The sequence below is a fragment of the Pelodiscus sinensis genome, chromosome 30 (assembly GCF_052426305.1).
Source record: "Pelodiscus sinensis isolate ZL-2025 chromosome 30, ASM5242630v1, whole genome shotgun sequence".
Lineage (NCBI taxonomy): Eukaryota > Metazoa > Chordata > Testudines > Trionychidae > Pelodiscus > Pelodiscus sinensis.
Window position 1 is genome coordinate 12881807 of NC_143081.1, and position 17719 is coordinate 12899525.

The 17719-nt window shown below is 46.4% G+C and overlaps 2 protein-coding genes across 2 annotated transcripts; both read left to right on the forward strand.

Moving 5' to 3' along the window:
- The first annotated feature begins 5018 nt into the window (after positions 1-5018).
- LOC102451857 (olfactory receptor 10A4-like) lies at positions 5019-6032 on the forward strand. Its single transcript, XM_006112319.3, has one exon. It carries the CDS (start codon positions 5019-5021, stop codon positions 6030-6032), a length of 1014 nt encoding a protein of 337 aa, XP_006112381.3.
- A 10065-nt stretch (positions 6033-16097) lies between these two features.
- LOC102452097 (olfactory receptor 10A4-like) lies at positions 16098-17051 on the forward strand. Its single transcript, XM_006112320.4, has one exon. It carries the CDS (start codon positions 16098-16100, stop codon positions 17049-17051), a length of 954 nt encoding a protein of 317 aa, XP_006112382.3.
- Positions 17052-17719: the final 668 nt, after the last annotated feature.

Below are 17719 nucleotides of genomic sequence, written 5' to 3' on the forward strand. Positions count from 1 at the left end.
TCTATCCCCAGACACCCCCGATATCTATCTATCTATCTATCTATCTATCTATCTATCTATCCCCAGACACCCCCGATATCTATCTATCTATCTATCTATCTATCTATCTATCTATCTATCTATCTATCTATCCCCAGACACCCCCGATATCTATCTATCTATCTATCTATCTATCTATCTATCTATCTATCTATCTCCACACCCCTCCGATATCTATCTATCTATCTATCTATCTATCTATCTATCTATCTATCCCCATAAATTTCCCCACCATTGCTCCACGTTCTGCCATCTGCCACCACTGAGAACAGCCTCTCTCCATCCTCTTTGGAACCCCCCTTCAGGTTGTTGAAGGCTGTTATCAAATCCCCCCTCACTCTTCCCTTCTGCAGGCTGAACAAGCCCAAATCCCTCAACATCTCCTTGTAGATCATGTGCTCCAGCCCCCGAATCATTTTCATTGCCCTCTGCTGGACCATCTCCAATGTGGACCATCTCCAACTCTTTTCTGTAGTGGGAAGGGGGCAGAACTGGACACAATACTCCACATGTTGCCTCCCCAGTGCCGAATAAAGAGGAACAATCACCTCTCTAGATCTACTGGCAATGCTCCTCCCAATGAAGCCCAATATGCCATTAGCCTTCTTGGCTAGAAGGGCACCCTGTAGACTCATATCCAGCTTCTCATCCAATGCAATCCCCAGGCCTTTTCTGAAGAACTCCTACTTAGCCAGTTGGCCCGCAGCCTGTAACAATATTTGGGATTCTTCTGTCCCAAGGGAAGGACTCATCATTTGTGCTTGTTGAGCCTCCTCAGATTTCTTTTGGCCCAATCCTCCAATTTTTCTCGGTCACTCTGCACCCTATCCCTGCCCTCCAATATATCTACCACTCCCCCTAGCTTAGTGTCATCCAGAAATTTAATGAGGGTGCAACCTACCCTCTGATCCAGGTAAGTAATAAAGATGTTGAACAAAACCAGATCATGATCTGTAGTTCAATGGCTCAATGCTAATTAACACTGGGTGGTGTTTGGGTCTCAGAATTCCATAGTGCACATCCGAGTACACCCAACTTGCTTGTCACCAGGCCATGGTCTCGTTTACCATTGGTGCTGTGTTGCTGATTTTTTTTCTTGCTTCTCCCTTCTGCTGTCTGTAGTCTCCCATATTCTAAAACCCCCTTCATCCATTGAATGAGAGTGGAAATGCTGTTTCCTGAGGAGGGTACTGGACTGTTTTAGCAGTATTTCCCTCAATCCACTCTCCAAATATTGTGCTCTTCTTCCATTGCTTGCATGTTCTCCTGTGTTTAAATGGAAAATATTGGTCAAATGCCAGTGACAGGAATCGTTACAGATCGTATTTCTAAGGGTGAGTAAATGTCTCCATTTATTTACAGCATTTCCAAACGTCAGCCAAGAAATAAATCAAAATTCTTTCTGAATATATTATTCCATGCATATTAATCTTTTGCATGAAAAACATTTGTGTTGGTGGCAGTTTTCAATTTTCTATTTGGCATCATATGATTTTTTTCTGATTTGAAGTTAGGGATTTCAACTTTCATAGTATTTCAGGGTGAAAACAAGTATTGGGATATTGGGACAGTTGGAAAAAGATGTGGAGAAATTGTAAAAGGTCTTGAGAAGAGCAACAAAAAACATTAAGGCTGTATCTACACTGGGCCACTTATTCCGGAAAATCAGCCGCTTTTCCGGAATAAGCTGCGAGCTGTCTACACTGGCCCTTGAATTTCCGGAAGAGCAACGATGCTCTACTGTACAAAATCAGCCACTATTCCAGAAAATCTATTCTGCTCCCGCTCGGGCATAAGTCCCTATTCCGGAACACTGTTCTGGAAAAGGGCCAGTGTAGACAGCCCAGTAGTCTTTTCCGGAAAAAAGCCCCGATCGCGAAAATGGCGATCAGGGCTCTTTTCTGGAAAAGCGCGTCTACATTGGCCACAGACGCTTTTCCGGAAAAAGGGCTTTTCCAGAAAAGCAGCCTGCCAATGTAAACGCTCCTTTTTCGGAAAAATTGAAAACGGAATAGTATTCCGTTTTAAGCAGTTCTGGAAATTCATGCCAGCCTAAGGGTCTAAGCAAACATGACCTATAAGGGAAGACTGAAAGAATTGGGCTTGTTTAGTTTAGAAAAGAGAAGACTGAGAGAGGGGACATGATAACAGTTTTCAAGTATCTAAACGGGTGTCACAAGGAGAAGGGAGAAAAAAATTGTTCTCCTTGGCCTTTGAGGATATGACAAGAAGCAACGGGCTTAAATTGCAGGAAGGGAGGTTTAGGTTGGATATTAGGAAAAACTTCCTATATGTCAGGGTGGTTAAACACTGGAATAGGTTGCCTAAGGAGGTTGTGGAATCTTCATCTCTGGAGATATTTAAGAGCAGGTTGGACAGACACCTGTCAGGGATGGTCTACATGAGGGCAGGGGACTGGACTTGATGACCTCTCGAGGTCTCTTCCAGTTCTAATGCTCTATGATTCTTTGATAATTTCCATGCGGTGGGAATTCCACTTCCTGGCCATCTCTGCCATTAGTGCAGTGTCTGAGCCACAGACAATATTCACCAATGAATTTACCTCAAAGTAGCTCTTAAGAGAGGGAGAAGAACTCCTACCCCTTCTCCGGGACTCTGTGTTTGGGGAATATCAGTTTGCTTGTGTTCTAAATTGTTCTATACAGTTCTCTGTTCATAGTGGACCACCCAAGTTTGCTTTTATGGTTTGATTTAATTTTCTGTGTGTGTGTGTGTGTGTGTGTGTGTGTGTGTGTGTGTGTGTGTGTGTGTGTGTAATTTCCAGAAGACTGGTCCATTTGTTCTTCCAGAGTTCCAAGTATGAAGGGGGCATCTACATAGCACACTAAACTTGAAATAAGATACGCAATTTGCACTATGCAAATCACGTATCTTATTGCGATTGAATTTCGAAATAGGCTATTTTGAAATTTGGAGTGTCTGCACAGAACCAAATTTGGAAATACTGTGCTATTTCAAGAAATCACTTAGAAAGAATTACTGGGATGCAGAAATAGCACACCCGTTATTTTGAAAAATATTTCAAAATAATGGGCAGCTTGTTAAGATGCTGCGTAGCTATTTCGGGATACCTCCAGTGTCCCGAAATATCCGTGCAATGTAGATGTATCCCTAGAGACATCAGTTCCTATTTCTGGATATGCTCACTCAAAAAGTCCTTCTATCATTCCCGTTTCCTGCTTTGTAGCTTACTGTTATTTGATGTGCTGCATTGAGTCCCATGCTGAAGATGTCAAGGTTATGACTCAGTTCCTGTTGACAACTAACCCTGATGTAAAATATCAGAAGTTTCTTGTCAACAGCTTAATCCTGCAGTAAAACATCAGTGGAAAATGCCTCTTCTTCTTTGCAAAAAGGCTTTGCAGGATGATCACAAGATAAACACTGGCCACTGGTGTAAATCAATACAGCTCTTTTTTACACCCACAGGGTTATCAAGATTTATACCAGCTAAGAAACTGGCCCTAGGTCTCCTTTTGTATATTTATAGAAACTAGAGCCATGAAGCAGGCAAGATTCAAATCGTTCTCTAATATTTAGGGAAGAATAATATTTTATAACTAACGGGCGAGGCCCATGGTTGACCGGGCAAAGTCATTTTGCATAGATTACACTGACAGAGAGTTCAAGATATTAAATCCATGTCATTGGATTTTTTATTAAGGTGCTTGCAAAAGGAAGTAAAAAACAATTTTAAACGTGTAAGATTTCAACGTCAAACATGACTCATTGTATCGGATAATTATCATCCATCGTACATTTGAATCAGAAACTCGTAAAGCTTCCGTTGCTCTTTCCATAACTAATTTGAATTATTTTGTGATTGGTAACAGTAAAAATGTTCTTTGCGCTAAATCAGCGACTCGATTTTAATTTTGTTAGCAAATATTTGTTAGGAACTCTAATCATAATAGTCATGACATTTTTCTGATGAAAAAAATAATTATTTAAATCTTTCACCCAGCACATTCTTGTGTAAAATGTAATATTCAGGTAATATCAGTGGCAGGGCTGTTTATGCCTAATTTGGTATCTGTAAGTAATCGGGAAGCAGGATTTTATTTTGCACAAAGAAATCCACAAACGATGAAAGTCTCCAAAATGTATAGATACACAAAAGGCCAAAAATCTCCCATCGGTTGTCGTGCGTCTCATTCTTCAAAGGGCTTCAGACTTGCTGGGCTCAGCAGCATCAGGTCACTGTAGCCCTCATTTACTTGAGCTGTAACAACAGTGGGAACACTGAGATGTATAGAGTTCTCCTTGGGATGAAGATATGAGGGAGATGAGAATTTGCCCTCCTTTGAGAAATTGTATCTGGTGAATGTGGAACATTCTCCATGGGAAGGAAGAAAGGAAGGAGCTGGAAACACCTCTATTGCTGGGATAAAGTGAGGTAGTTCCTTCAGGTCTGGTCCACACAACATAAGAAGGTCAAAGTAAGATACGCAACTCCAGCTCCATAAATTACAAAGCTGAAGTTGACATATCTTAAATCCCCATCCACACAGCCAGAGGTCAATGGGAACAAATACTCTTGTCGGCTTCCCTTACTCCTTACGAGGAGTAGGAGGTGCCGTTTGAGTTCGATCTATACTACCTGGTAAATCAACTCCCAGAAAACCGACTGTAGCAGTGTTGATCTCCTGTGTATTGTAGAGGTGCCCTTGGAATTAATTTATGAGATTCCCCAACTGCTGAAAGTCAGCTATAGTTCCACCAGGGTCCAAGTGGCCATAGCTGCAGCTTATCTCTTTGGCATCGCTTGATTGCCTTCAAAATGGCTACACTAGTTCATGTGTGATGATGACTGGGCCCAGTTCCTTATTCATTGTAGAGTGTTTGAGTCAGAAGCGTTGCAGCACACAAGACCAGTGTGAATTGTTTGATTCACACCCATGTGTTTGGTATTCTGCAGATTCAGCTCCAGCTTCCCTTTCAATTTTAATCCCCTGCAGATGGCCTACTCTAAGAACAGCCCTGGCGAGAACCAGACCATCTCCGGCGTGTTAATCTTGGTGGGGTTCTCGTACCTTGGCAAGCTGCAAATACTTCTATTTCTGCTGCTTCTGGTCATCTACCTAGCCACTCTATTGGGAAATATGCTCGTTATCCTTCTGATAAAGTTGACCCCTTCTCTCCACACCCCCATGTATTTCCTCCTGGTCAACCTGTCCTTCCTGGAAATCTGCTTCACTACGAGCATGGTCCCTCAGCTGCTGGTTCACCTCCTGGTAGAGGAAAAGACCATCTCTCTCACAGGCTGCGCAGCCCAGATGTACATCATCACCATCATGGGCCTCACGGAATGCTGTCTCCTCGCAGCGATGGCCTACGACCGCTACGTGGCCATCTGCCACCCCTTGCACTACACGACCATCATGAGTGGCCAGGTGTGTGCCCAGCTCGTGGGGGCTTCATGGCTCATTGGGATCTCAGTGGAAGTAGCTCAGACTACGTGGATCTTCAGCCTGCCCTTCTGCGGATCCCACCGCATCCACCACTTCTTCTGCGACATCCCACCGGTGGTGAATTTGGCCTGCACCGACACATCCAAAAATGAGATCATGGTCTTCACTGTGTCAGTTGTCTTCATCATGAGCCCTTTTCTGTTGATAATCCTGTCCTACATCTGCATTATCTACAACATCCTGAAGCTACCATCAGTGGAGGGGAGGCGTAAAGCCTTCTCCACCTGCTCCTCCCACCTCATGGTGGTGATGTTGTTCTATGGAACAGCCCTCATCACCTACATGAGGCCCAAGTCTAGCTCCAGCCCAGAGACTGATCAAATGATTTCCCTCTTGAACACCATTGTGGCACCCATGTTGAACCCCATCATATACACGCTGAGGAATAAAGAGGTGAAGGGAGCCCTGAGAAAAGCAGTAGAGAAAAGCATCTTTGCTTCTAGAAACCAAAGAACAGAAAATAGAGCTAATCAAAGTGGGGGGGATAAGGAAAAGTCATAAATATTTTTCTCAATTTTCATCTTTTTAAACTGACTTTTTGGGATTTGGAAAGCTTTGATTCATTGTCAACACCTGAGGGAAATGGGAAGAGAAATGTTTGTGTCTAGAAAAAATACATCTAAATGTGCATGAAAATATGAGAGAAACTTTTGAGCGGATTTAAACCTCATTAAAATATCAAATGAGGCTATTTCCCGATTTTATAGCTTCAAAATGTAAAGTGTGAAAGCAAGATAGATTGATAGATAGATAGATTATGTAAATATATGATTGTGACATTTACACATTTAATAAGTAATAAATCTAGAAACTATGTATACATAATAAATATAGAAACGATATAAATATAGGAATATGATACCTTTACTAAAATGTTCACCTTGCTTTGTGCCAAGTTAACCTGATGTTTCCTGAGCCAGAGAAGCGCTATACATATTTTATATTACAGCTGTAAAATAAATATCTGTGTTCAAAATTCTTGGGACTACCACTGGGTCTGTCAATGTAGAACAATATTTCACCAAACGCCCATATACTTGGTCCATATTTGTAGAACTACATGATTATATACATTTGTATACAGGAGGCCCCCCGGTTTACGACAGCCTGATTTACGACCACCCCGCACTTACGACCTTTTCCATAAGTGCGGAAGGGGCCAAAATCCACCGACTTATAGCATCGGCCCCGCATTTATGAGGGCACATAATGTCTGTCATAAATGCAGGCTCGAGTTACGATGCCCCCGACTTGCGACGCTATCCCAATAACCGATTGTGTTGCACGTTGGGGGCAGCCTGTATTCCTATTATGAGAAACACTCCTGTTTGCATGTCTGCCTATGTCATTGCCTGCATATAATGAATACCAAATTTCAATCTTCTACCGGAGCCTTTTCATGACTAAAAGCCTTTGCTCCCTATAAACCCTTCGGGTGCAAATAGCTGAAAAGTTCTGATCTGCACTAGTGGGCACTTGGTGTCGGTTTTTGCTATTCTTCTTTGTTCTCATTTGCTGGCATGTTGAGCAGCAAGATAAGTAACGTGTCCTGCTGGCAGGTGCGAGAGGAGAAAAAGTGCACTGATCAAGAAAAGCAAAAGACCCCAGCACCCACAATGATGTATCTGAGTCACTAAGAATTGCTCGAAGCAATCCGACCCAGAACCCGGAATCCAGCCGGAAAACCGTGGGTACTAGGTCAGTGGTGGGCAAGCTGAGGCCCGTTGGGGTTTACGGTGGCCCATAAGACAATTTATTGACTGTTGCCCATGCACAGGGTTTCCAGATCCCGCTGGTTTTCGTCTGCATCGTTTTTTCCGTAGCGGTATCGCCAAAGCAATTCCCACATAAAGGAAAGGCCCGTGATGTAAGGGGCGAGCGGATTGCACTCAACATTGATGGGGAGAGCTGTGTGCTCCCTCTGCATCCAATCACAGCCCCCCACACATTCTATCTACACCAGCATATGGCATTAGGTTGTGAACAGTTGTGCATGCGCAATGTGCAGGCTAGATGAAACGCACATAGGAACATAGAACGGTCATATTGGGTCAGCCCAAAGGTCCATCTAGCCTAGTATCCTGTCTGCAGACAGTGGCCAATACCAGATGCCCCATAGGGAGTGAACAGAACAAGGAAGCCCCACGTGATCCCTCCCTGTCATCCATTTCCAGATAAACAGAGGCTGGAGATACCAATCCTACCCAGCCTGGTTAATATCCATTATTGCACCTAACCTCCATGAATCTGTCTAGCTCTTTTGTGAACCTAATCTTCACAACATCCTCTGGCAAGGAGTTCCACAAGTTGACTGTGTGCTGCATGAAGAAAAACTTCCTGTTCTTTGTTTTAAACCTGCTGCCTATTGGGTGACCGCAAGTTCTTGTGTTATGGGAACATGTATATAACTTTTCCTTACTCACTTTTTCCACGTCTGTTGTGATTTTATAGACCTCTATCAACATCCCCCTTTAGTCTCCTCTCTTCTAAGATGAAAAGTGCAAGTCTTTTTAATCGCTCTTCATCTGGGACCATTCCAAACCTCTAATCATTTTTGTTGCCCTTTTCTGAACCTTTTCCAATGTCATGGAGAACGTGTCAGATAAAGACCGGAGGGCGGTGGCGGGTGAATGAAGCACCAGACATGGGGTATATGGGGTAGTGACAGATGGCAGAACAAGGAGCAATGGTCTCAAGTTGTGGTGGGAGAGGTCCAGCTTGGATATTAGGAAAAACTATTTCACTAGGGCCGTGTCCAGACTCAGGGGTTTTTTCGGGAAAAGTAGCCTTTTCCCGAAAAAACTTCCCCTGCGTCCAGACTCAAGCCGCGTTCTTTCAAAATTATTTCGAAAGAACGCGGCTTTTCTTTCGATGGCGGTAAACCTCGTTTCACGAGGAAGAACGCCTTCCTTCGAAAGTTCCTCTTTCGAAGGAAGGCGTTCTTCAATGTAAAGAGGCCGTCTTCGAAAGAGAGCATCCAGACTCGCTGGGTGCTCTCTTTCGAAAAAGCGGATTTTTCTTTCGAAAGAAGCCTGCAGTCTAGACATAGCCTAGGAGGGTGGTGAAGCACTAGATTGGGTTACCTAGGGAAGTAGTGGAGTCTCCATCCCTAGAGGTGTTTAAGTCTCGGCTTGACAAAGCCCTGGCCGGGTTGATTTAGTTGGGATTGGTCTTGCCTAGAGCAGGGGGCTGGACTTGATGACCTTCTGTGGTCTCTTCCAGTTCTATGATTCTATGATTCTATGAATACAGCTCAAAAGTGGTCCAAAGTTGCAGTAAAGATGGAACAAAAAAGGAGGAACAAGTCTGCCAGACCAGTCCAGGAGATCTGGGGAGGTGATGCCCATCAGGAAGGAAGGAAGGACGGATTTGTGACTGGGTTGTGGTAAGTTGGCTCCATTGACCTATTCTGTCTCTTGTGAGGCGGAAAATGATATCCAGATGCCCAAGCGACACTAATTCTCTCTCACGTATTACCAAAAAAAAAGACAAAGCAGGTGACGCCTAGAAGGGCCGGATGTGGGACTCAGTGTCAGACTCGCACCCTCCTGGAAACAAAGTCTCCCTCAGTCTCTGCTCCCGGCATTAATTTAGGACAACGGCGAGCTTCCTCGGACACTTGCAGCAACACGCCTGGGCGTGGCAGCCATCCCGTACATAGTAGGCCGGCCTAGACCCCCCGGGATACCCATCTGGTGTCGCACAGTGGAACGGGCGTGTGTTTTCCCCCAGAGTCAGACATGGGGGCGAAGAGAGATTTTTAGCGCCCCCTCCAACTTTTGACTCTCATGCGTACAGAGGAGTTTGCCACCTCTTGGCAGAGGCAATGCCCAGCTGCTTAGGAGGTCGGCAGATTAATTAACCCCAAAGAATTGGTTACCTCAGCTGTGTCTCTCTTGGTTACCGCCAATGCGTAATGTGTTGGCTGGGGACTGTGCCCTGTGAGTGGGGCCAAGGCAGGAGGCAGAGCTGGGCCTGGCTTGGCCCTTGCTCATTTCCCATCCCGCACAGCTCACCCTGAGCTTGGATTGCAAAGGGGCTGAGGGCTCAGGGGTTCCAGGAGAGATGCAGGGCTCAGGGGTTGCTGGGAGTCAGACCAAAGATTCGGTCGATGGCCGGGGAAAAGGACACAAACGATTCCCCTGCTGGGGCAGAACCGGCCCCTCATGGGCTCTGGCAGAGACATTTCCTGCAGAGCAAGGGTGACGCAACCGGCTTTCCGCCGTTGCCAACAGCGTCTCCCTGCGGAGCTGGGGCTGGCGTGGGTGTCCCTGAAAATCAGCAGAAGGTCCCTGCGCCGCGTCTGGGGCTGTTTGGCACCTCGAGACCCCCCACACCTCGAGGGTCTGGCACCCCAGGGAGCTCGTCCCAACTGGTCCTGCTGCAAATTGACAGGAGCCAAAGGGACCCGCCCCCTGACGGCTCTGGAGCCTCCAGGAGGGAAATGGGTCCTAGCGCAGGGGGTCTGGGAGTGAGGAGTCCTGGGGTCTGTGCCCAGCCCTGGCAGGGCAGTGGGGTGTAATGGTTAGAGCAGGTGGGGCTGGGAGTCAGAGCGCCTGCATTTTCATTGTGGCTCTGGAACAAAAGTGGGGCCCGGAGTGTGAGACTCAGGGACCTGCAGCCATGAGCCCTGGGGGTGTCCCTACCCCTGCCCCTGACTCCATGTGTTGTGTGGCCTGGGACAGACCATCGCTCCTGCCAGAGAAACACGAAACACAATGAACAAGAGATTAGTAAGTTTTTAAATCTAGAAACACACACGGGGACGATGTTGCCACTTCCTGCGGCATGCCTGGCCCGGGGATGGGGATTGATTGCAGTTCCAGGCAGCGCTGCTCTGCCCCCCGGGGAACAGAGCGAGACTTTTGCATCAGGGACTCGGTCCCAGAGGCCAGCGAAGAAAATAAAATAACCCAGTTCCCTTCCGACCATCCAGCGCCTGCCGCGAGCAGATGGAACCGCTCGGCTCAAGCAAGGTAGGCTAGGAATGAATGAATGAACCCCAGCCGTTCGCCTCGCAAAGCCCCTCAGCATCATGGCCTGGTCTGCAACTGGAGCAAAACCATGTCCACCTCCGGATCTATCTATCTATCCCCACACACCCCTTCTATCTATCTATCTATCTATCTATCTATCTATCTATCTATCTATCTATCTATCTATCTATCTATCCCCACACACCGCCTCTATCTATCTATCTATCTATCTATCTATCCCCACACACCGCCTCTATCTATCTATCTATCTATCTATCTATCTATCCCCACACACCCCTTCTATCTATCTATCTATCTATCTATCTATCTATCTATCTATCTATCTATCTATCCCCACACACCCCTTCTATCTATCTATCTATCTATCTATCTATCTATCTATCTATCTATCTATCTATCTATCTATCTATCTATCTATCTATCTATCTATCTATCCCCACACACCCCATATCTATCTATCTATCTATCTATCTATCTATCTATCTATCTATCTATCTATCTATCTATCTATCTATCTATCTATCTATCCCCACACACCGCCTCTATCTATCTATCTATCTATCTATCTATCTATCTATCTATCTATCTATCTATCTATCTATCCCCACACACCGCCTCTATCTATCTATCTATCTATCTATCTATCTATCTATCTATCTATCTATCCCCACACACCCCTTCTATCTATCTATCTATCTATCTATCTATCTATCTATCTATCTATCTATCTATCTATCCCCACACACCCCATCTATCTATCTATCTATCTATCTATCTATCTATCTATCTATCTATCTATCTATCTATCTATCTAGGCCAGTCCACCTGACAGTCTATCTGACAGTAGATCCATGGATCTATTTTTTTCTGAATCTGTCCTTCTGATTCTAACTCATTTTGCTCTCCCGGGGACTTGCCCTCTGGGCTGTGATGCTAATTGCCCCGGGTGATGCCCCCCAGAGTGATGGGCGAGCACCAGACCCGCCCCTGCCCCCTGTGCCAGGGCCCTGTTCAGGGGTGTGTGCTGGTGTTTCGTGCTGCTCCCTTCTCTCGCCTTGACTCCCCTCTGTTCCCAACCCTCCGCACCCAGACAGCGTGAGTGGAAATACTGGTTCTGGCTGTGGGTGTCCCCGCAGTGGGGGAGCCCAGCACCCCCGTGTGCAGCCAGAGGTGCCTCCTAGGGGCAGGGAGGAGAGAAGGGCTATTGCAGGGCCGTAATGCAGGCGAGGCGAGGGAGGCGCTTGCCTCGGGCACACAGCTGAGGGGGCTCAGGAAAACAATAGAGAAAACGAATTATTTTCAGACCGTGCTGCTTCCCTCCCCCGCCCAGTAGCATCGGCCGGCCCGCCGTTTCCATGTCAGGCTGCACGTTGCTGCACCGTGATCCAACAGTCCCCGGCCCTGGCGGCCGCCCAGTGCCTCAGCAGCTTCCAAGCGGCGAGGGAGGCCGGGCACCTTCAGGTGCCCTAGCGCAGTTCCAGGGCTTCGATTGCCCTGCACAGGGGCGAAGGTGCAGGGCGTGAGGTGGGGGGGGGTCAGACTGGAAGCTAGGACTCGTGGGCCTTGTCTCACCTCTGCCAGAGGTCTGAGGGGTATGTGCTCAGAGCTGGGGCTCTGGGAGCTACGATCCCTGCGCCCTTTGGTTCGGGGTCCAGGCACTTAGCCTGTTGGAGTCATGGTTTTCCCTCCAAAACCTGGACCCCGTGCTGCTGAGCCGCCTGGGCCAAGTGCTATGAATGTGGCGCACAAACCAAGGGGACCAGGCAGTGGCCGTGGCTTTAAAAGAAGTTTTAGTAAACTAAGCTGAATGAAGAACGACCTTTGTGCGTCCGTGGGTCAGGAGAGATGATCCGATACGCCCATCTCATCAATAGGACACGAGGAAGTGCATCATATTCATTTCAACGCAATTATGGATGAGTTGACCTCATTAAAAGCGTGCCAAGGACAATTATGAACAAATACCTAAGAGCATCTGACATGGTGATATTTTATAATTATATGTATGTATGTATGAATTGATTGTTCATGCAGATCTCATAACTATAATAAAAAACCTTGTGTTCTTATTCTTATTCTTATTCTTATTCTTATTCTTATTCTTATTGATGTGTTTTCCCTTTTTCTACAAAATAACGACTATGAATATATACACACGAAGGGGCACAATTTTATATTCTTGCTTCAGGTGTGAAATTAGCTGGTTACGGCACTGGGTAATCAGTTCACAGGGACACAGTGTAGAACCGACTTGTCAGAACAGGGTATGTCTACACTTGCAGCCTAATTTGAACTAGGGATCCAAATGTAGGCATTCGGAATTGCAAATCAAGCCCGGGATTTAAATATCCTGCGTTTGATTTGCATCTTCCCGGCCGGGCGCCATTTTTGAAATTGACAAGCCCGGAATAACTGCCCACGTCTACACATGGCAGTGAAACGGGCGTTCAAAATAAAGCCCTATTTCGAACTACCTATTAAACCTCATTGCAGCAGGAATACCAGGTAGTTCGAACTAGGGCTTTATTTCGAACGCCCATTTCACTGCCGCATGTAGACACGGGCAGTTATTCCGGGCTTGTAAATTTCAAAAATAGCACCCGTCCGGGAAAATGCAAATCAAGCGCAGGGTATTTCAAACCCGGGCTTGATTTGCAATTCCGAATGCCTACATTTGCAGCCCTATTCCGAAATAGGCTGCAAGTGTAGACGTACCCCCAGGGACTAGACACAGCCAGTACCATCCAGCTTGGGAAGAGGAGGCCCAGAGCCAAGGACCCCCCCATCTCTTCCCCCAAAGCCAGCGAGACTCACTCCCACACCCAGCAGCCCATCCCCCCCTTGCACAGGCCTGCCTCCAGTCTTTTTCCAGTTTCTCGGGCATAAGGTGTCACCTTGTTACCCTGCTTCCTGGGCTCAGGTTACAGGAAGCATCAGCCATTGTGTCCGGACAGGTAGCTGTCACACCAAAACTCCCACCATCATCTCACAGGGAAACTGAGGCACACAAAGGATTACTACCGGCCAGATGAAATTGCATGCACCACCACAAAGCAAACAGAGGGAATACATTCCCCCTCTTCCTCACAGGGGCTCTTGCATTAGGATCTCTGTTTGCCACAACCCTCTCCCCACATCTTTCAGGCTTTCAGAAATTGCTCTGTTTTTTTAAACTGCTGTGTTTATAAATAGACTGTCGAGGTGCCGTGAGGAACTCTGGAAAATTCGCTCAGAGGCCAGCGACAAGAATCAGTCCAGACCTTATTCCTAACGGTGAGTAAATGGTTCCGTGTATTTGGAGCTGGTCCAAAGGGCAGCCAACAAACAAACAAATAAATTGAAAGCCTTTCCGAGCACAGGGTGTTGTCTGGGTTGACATTTTCCAGGAGAAAACATTGAGGTTGATGAGAGGTCTCAATGTTCTATTATTCAGTTCTTATTAACTCGGGGTATGTCTACACTACCACCCTAGTTCGAACTAGGGTGGTTAATGTAGTCATACGAACTTGCAAATGAAGCCCGGGATTTGAATTTCCCGGGCTTCATTTGCATGTTGCCGGGCGCCGCCATTTTTAAATGTCCGCTAGTTCGGACTCCGTACCCGCGGCTACACGCGGCATGAACTAGGTAGTTCGGAATAGGCTTCCTATTCTGAACTATCTGTACACCTCATTCCAAGAGGAGTACAGGTAGTTCGGAATAGGAAGCCTATTCCAAACTACCTAGTTCGTGCCGCGTGTAGCCGCGGGCATGGAGTCCGAACTAGCAGACATTTAAAAATGGCGGCACCCGGCAACATGCAAATGAAGCCCGGGAAATTCAAATCCCGGGCTTCATTTGCAAGTTCGTATGACTACATTAACCACCCTAGTTCGAACTAGGGTGGTAGTGTAGACATACCCTCAGTGGCTACGTCTACACTGGCATGATTTTCCAGAAATGCTTTTAACGGAAAAGTTTTCCGTTTAAAGCATTTTCGGAACAGAGCGTCTAGATTGGCACGGACACTTTTCTGTGAAACCACTTTTTGTGGAAAAGCGTCTATGGCCAATCTAGACGCGCTTTTGTGCAAAAAAGCCCCGATCTCCATTTTTGCGATTGGGGATTTTTTGCAGAAAACAAATCTGAGTTGTCTACACTGGTCCTTTTGTGCAAAAGTTTTGCCCGAACGGGAGCAGCATAGTATTTCCGCAAGAAGCACTGATTTCTTACAGTAGGAAGTCAGTGCTTTTACGGAAATTCAAGTGGCCAGTGTAGACAGCTGGCAAGTTTTTCCAGAAAAGCAGCTGATTTTCCGGAAAAACTGGCCAGTCTAGACACAGCCTTTGAATCTAATTTAGGGCTTCCTCTGTTTCAAATTTCTGGATCGATTCTGGGTGGAAACAAATACTGGAACATTGCAAATGTCCATGCGGTGGAAAGTCCATTTCCTGGCCAGCTCTGCCTTTCTGGGAACGGTCGTATTTCAGACCCGGTGTGGCGGCTCCCCTGTAGCAGCAAGATGAGACTCCGCCAGCCAGTAGCTTAGAGAGGGATTATTGCTTCTCCAGGATACAGCCCAGCATAGCCGTGATGTGGTTACAGGAGTCAGGGCCTGGCTGCCTAAGACCCCTTGGGGCAGGGGTCCATCACCCACCCCCCTCAACTCCCAGTACTCAGCTTAGTCTCCTCTCTTCATGGTTTCCCTGCAAAAAACTGTCTTGCTCCCAGGCCCTGCCCCCCAGCCAAGTGGCTTTCTCCGCCATCCTTCATCCCTCCCCCTGGGAAGTGCCTTATTATCTGCTCAGGCTGGGCTTAGGTGTCCGGGCCAATCCACATGTGGGTGAGCCAGTGGGAATCCCACATCACAGCGCAGGGGAATCCCAGGTTACAGAGCTGACACACTCGTCCTCACAGAACCATAGAATCCTGTGGAAGGGACTTCGCGAGGTCCTCGAGTCCAGTCTTATGTTGCCTTTTTTAGAACTTCCTTCTTGTAAAATTCTTTATCTCAAGGTCAACACTGGTATCTATCAATATAGATTCATGGAGGTGTTAAAATTTCCACCACCAAAGAACTAGCCCTAGGTCTTTTTTTTTTTTTAATGACTACTGAGAGAAACCTCTTTCAGCAGGCCTCACTTACAGGAGCTCTCACTTCAGAGGCATGCATGTATTAGAATAACTAGTTGCGTGCTTAAGATAGAAGTCAATGAGAATTTGCCCTCATTTTTAGCAATTGCATTTGGTGAACATGACCGTAGGGTGAACGAACGAACGAACGAACGAACGAACGAACGAACGAACGAACGAACGAAAGAAAGAAAGAAAGAAAGAAAGAAAGAAAGAAAGAAAGAAAGAAAGAAAGAAAGAAAGAAAGAAAGAAAGTCCATCTGCTGTCAGAGCTGGACTGATATCAAAATAGCCACATGACTTTATGCGTCATGGTGGTTCTACCCCTTTACATGTTAATATCTATGATTGATGCAGGTTTTAGTCTGACATTCCCCCCCCTCCCAAAAAAGGAAACCAATATGATAGTTTTTATTCACATCCATTGGTTAGGTCTTTTTCTCTGTCACCCCTGCAGATGACCTATTCTCAGAGCAACCCTGCCGAGAACCAGACCGTCTCTAAGGAGTTCATCCTGGTGGGGTTTTCCTACCTTAAGAAGATGCAAATTCTTCTGTTTCTGCTGCTTCTAGTCCTCTACCTGCTCATCCTGATGGGGAATCTCCTGATTATCCTTCTGGTAAAGCTGAACCCCTCCCTCCACACTCCCATGTATTTCCTCCTGGTGAACCTGTCCTTCCTGGAAATCAGCTACACCACCAGCGTGGTCCCTCAGCTGATGGCTCACCTCCTGGTGGAGGAAAAGACCATCTCCCTTGCAGGATGCGCTGCCCAGCTGTTTCTCATCACCACCATGGGCCTTACAGAATGCTGCATCCTCGCAGCTATGGCCTACGACCGCTATGTGGCCATTTGCCACCCCTTGCACTACACGACCATCATGAGCGGACAGGTGTGTGCGCTGCTCGCTGGGACTTCGTGGCTCATCGGTGTCTCAATGGAGGTAGCTCAGACCACGTGGATCTTCAGCCTGCCCTTCTGTGGCTCCCACCTGATCCACCACTTCCTCTGCGACATCCCACCCGTGCTGAAGATGGCCTGCGCCGACACATCGAAAAACAAGATCATGGTCTTGACTGTGTCAGCGCTGTTTGTCATATGCCCATTCTTGTTGATAATCCTGTCTTACATCCTCATTCTCTCCACCATCCTCAGGCTGCCGTCAGCAGAGGGAAGGGGTAAAGCCTTCTCCACCTGCTCCTCTCACCTCATGGTGGTGACTTTCTTCTACGGCACTGCCCTTTTCACGTACCTGGTGCCCAAATCCACCTCCACTAAGGACAGGGATCTATGGATTTCCCTCATGAACACAATTCTGATACCATTGTCAAACCCCTTAATCTACACGCTGAGAAACAAAGAAGTGAAGGGAGCCTTGAGAAAAATAGTAGAGAAGCACATCGGTTCATAATAGCAGAGGAATTAGAGAATGAAAAGTCGAGTTAGTTTAATCAAGGGGGGAAAGGTAAATTAATTTCAAGGTAAATAATTACTCACAATGTCCCTCACTTTTGTAATTGAAAAACAAACTTTGTCCTGTTCTGAAACCACTCAGGGCAATGGGAAAAGAAAGTTTTGTTACCAAAAATAACCCACATTTTTCATATCTGAATATTCATGAAAAGCAGATAGAGCCTTTTCACCCGATTTCAACTTCTTTGAACAGTCAAATGAGAAAGTTTAGGCTAAGCAGGGTCCTGATTTTATATCTTCAGACTTTGAAATTTCACAAGGCATAAGGGAGCGGTCGATAAAGGCGTTCCTTGTCGACCGATCCGCATCTAGACTGCTTTGCTGTGCTGGATCAGCTGATTGTTGACACAGCGCGGCGGCCATTTTTATTTTAATGAAGCAGGGATTATTTAAATCCCCACTTCATTGACTATGTCGGGTAAACTAGTTTACATGGCTCCGTCTTCGGAGCCATGTAGTCTAGACACCCTTCATGTTTTGTTAGTCTTTAAGGTGCTACTAGACTGTTTGTTGTTTTTTAAGTTATTTCACTAAACATTCACCACAGTTTGTGCAAGTGTAGCAAATATTAGTACAAGTTTAATACTTGAAAAAATCCAACCCACT